The following is a 2693-nucleotide window of genomic DNA, read 5'->3' on the forward strand; positions in this document are numbered from 1 at the left end:
TCTTCAGCCTTGTTTTCGGCCTCCAGCCCGGGCCAGAGAGGCAGGGAGAGGCAGGGAGAGGCGTTTGGATGCGCTGGGGGGCATGAGCCCCATGCCGCGTGGCCCCCCCCCAGTGGGGGGGCGCCGGCCAGGCCATTCCAGGCGCGCGGCTGCGCTGGGGGGCGGGAGCCCCCCGGCCGCGTGGCGCCTCAGCCTGGTTTTTAAGACGTCAAGACTTGAACCTGTCAGCCATGTGGAATCCAGCTCTCTTAATCAGTAGGCTACAGGGCCAGCAGAGGTGGTTTCTTTTTTCCTTCTAAGATTTTTGCTATAGGGGACATATGCTCACGGGAGAGACAGAGAGACAGAAAGCAAGAAGTCATTCCCCAGAGGGGATGGCCACGCTGCAACCCCTTCTCCATTCTCCTCTCAGGATCTTGGGCACGCACACACACACACACACACACACACACATGCCTGGCGTGAGTTTTAAGCCACTGGGTCCAGGACTCAAATCAGAGTCAACTATGGGGGAGTTCAGTGACGTGACTATTACGCCGTCTGCTGACCCCTGGCAGAGACGGTTTCTTATTCTGAGAGCTGAGCTGGGAAGACCTCCTGGTGAGGAGCAGAAGGGCACCAAGTAGAAGTACAGAGGGACGGGGGCAGGACCTGGGTACTTGCTGGGAATTTAAAGAAACCTTCCTAGGTGGTCAGCCAGACTAGGGGCAGCAACTCCACAGGGTGGGAGCTTCATGGTTACTCTGCAGCCCTGGACCCTGCACCTACAGGGCAGGTGCTGGAGGTTCTGGGTCTCACTCCAGGTTGGTGGTGGGGTGGCCCCAGTCTTCCAGCAGCCACCCCAACCTCAGTTTCCCAGTGGCTCTACCCGAGTTGCCTTTTGCAGAAGCCAAAACTGAAGCTCTAGGGAGGTGGGCTTGGCTGCTGAGGCCTATGACAGGCGGTGTGGCCCAGCAGTGTGGCCCAAGTCCCTGCAGGACTCCACAATGGCCCCGAGTGGGGCTAGGGATGGCTAGCACACTGAGGAGGAACTTAGCATGGGCCTGGCACTTTTCTAAGGCTCGCATTACAATCAGTAATTCTGCCACAGCCAAAGGAAGTAGTGTCCAGCGCACCCATTTTACAGGTGAGGAAACTGAATCGAGTTATTTCTAGTCACAGAGCCAGAAAGCGGCTGAGCCAGGATTCAAATACACATCTCACAACCGGGAAGCCAGGAAGCCCACATGGACCTATGGACACTCCCCCACATACACACACACACACACCCCTGGAGGAGGCGGTGCGCGGGGCTGGGCGGGGTCATCAGGTCCCAACCGGAGGAAGTGTCTGGCCCCCGTTTGCAGGGGTTCCCAGGGCTGCCGCCGCGAGTCCTTCGTTGGGTCAGGTCATGGAGGCGGAGCCGCCGCTCTACCCAGTGGCCGGGGCCGTAGGGGCGCAGGGAGACCAGGACCAGCTCGGGGTCCCCGATGGGCCCGAGGCTCCGGTGGCGCCGGTGAGCCGGTGGGAGCGCGAGGGAGAGCGACGCCCGGGGTCTCCCCGGACGCGGGCTGGGTCGCGGGGGTCCGGGCGGCGGGCACGCGGGCTGGCGGGGGGCCACTGAGTTTCGAGCCCAGTGCGAGCGACGTGCGTGGCCGGCAGCTGGACGAGCTGGTGGGTGCGTACCCCAACTACAACGAGGAGGAGGAGGAGCGCCGCTACTACCGCCGCAAGCGCCTCGGCGTGCTCAAGAACGTGCTGGCGGCCAGCGCGGGCGGCACGCTCACCTACGGCGTCTACCTGGGTACGCGTCCACCTGGTCCCAGCTTCTCTCGCTCTGACCGGGGGCTGGGGTCTAGCCAGCGATGCTTGAACTCCAGGCGGCCCTCGCCACCCGCCCCAGCCCGGGTCAGGGAAACAGAAACCTTCGAGTTGGCGGTGCCCTCTTCCCCCTTTCACTTCCCGGTCTTCAGAGCTCGCTGTTGCAGCTGCGCCCGCTCTGCAGGGGTGAGGGCGGGGGTGAGACCGCAGTGTCCACAGGTCCCGGCCAGAGCCTTCGTGTGGGTGTGCGGGGACTGGGCAGCCCGGGCAGCACTGCAGCTTTCAGGATTAGGCGGCCCGCCGAGCAGTGCTGATTGGAGGTCTGGGTTGAAACCCTCGAAGCTGCCACCGACCGGCAGGATGCTTGGCCCAGCCCAGGATCTCCCTCCTGCCCTGGGCGATGGAATCGAGATCCCTTTAGTGACTGGAGCTCCCGGCGAGGCTTGCATTCCCGCCTCTGCTGGGCTGCGCTCTCCATACCGGCTCCCTGTGCCCAGGCCTCCTGCAGATGCAGCTGATCCTGCACTACGACGAGACCTACCGCGAGGTGAAGTACGGCAACATGGGGCTGCCCGACATCGACAGTAAGATGCTGATGGGCATCAACGTGACGCCCATTGCGGCCCTGCTCTACACGCCCGTGCTTATCAGGTGCGCGCCCCTGGGCCAGGCCGGGCTGGGCTGCCACCCTGATGGAAGGGAGCAGAGGCCGTTGGTCCCGAAGGCTCCAGCTGCTTTGGTGTTTGTAGGGGAGAGAGATCTGGGGAGAAGCTTTGTGTGCCTGGGCGGGTGAGAGTGAAGGGAGTGAAACCGGGGTTTGGGGAAGGAATCAAGGGCCTTCCCCCACACACACACTTTGGTTTCGGGTAACAGATGCACTCAGGCTCTTTCCC

General features: G+C 63.0%; 1 protein-coding gene across 3 annotated transcripts in view; it reads left to right on the forward strand.

The window, feature by feature from the left end:
* Positions 1 to 498: 498 nt before the first annotated feature.
* The window catches only part of UNC93B1 (unc-93B1 regulator of TLR signaling), a 14285-nt gene continuing 12090 nt past the window's right edge, over positions 499 to 2693 (forward strand). Inside the window, exons 1-3 of one of the 3 annotated variants that reach the window (XM_014585336.2) lie at positions 499 to 1486; positions 1642 to 1783; positions 2298 to 2451. In XM_014585336.2, coding sequence (XP_014440822.2) covers positions 1235 to 1486; positions 1642 to 1783; positions 2298 to 2451 — 548 coding nt within the window. In that variant the 5' untranslated portion in view covers positions 499 to 1234. The remainder of the gene's footprint in view (positions 1487 to 1641; positions 1784 to 2297; positions 2452 to 2693) is intronic. The other 2 variants (XM_027769404.1, XM_006171264.3) reach the window with 2 other exon arrangements.

This window comes from Tupaia chinensis, unplaced genomic scaffold, assembly GCF_000334495.1.
Source record: "Tupaia chinensis unplaced genomic scaffold, TupChi_1.0 Scaffold149501_1, whole genome shotgun sequence".
NCBI lineage: Eukaryota > Metazoa > Chordata > Mammalia > Scandentia > Tupaiidae > Tupaia > Tupaia belangeri.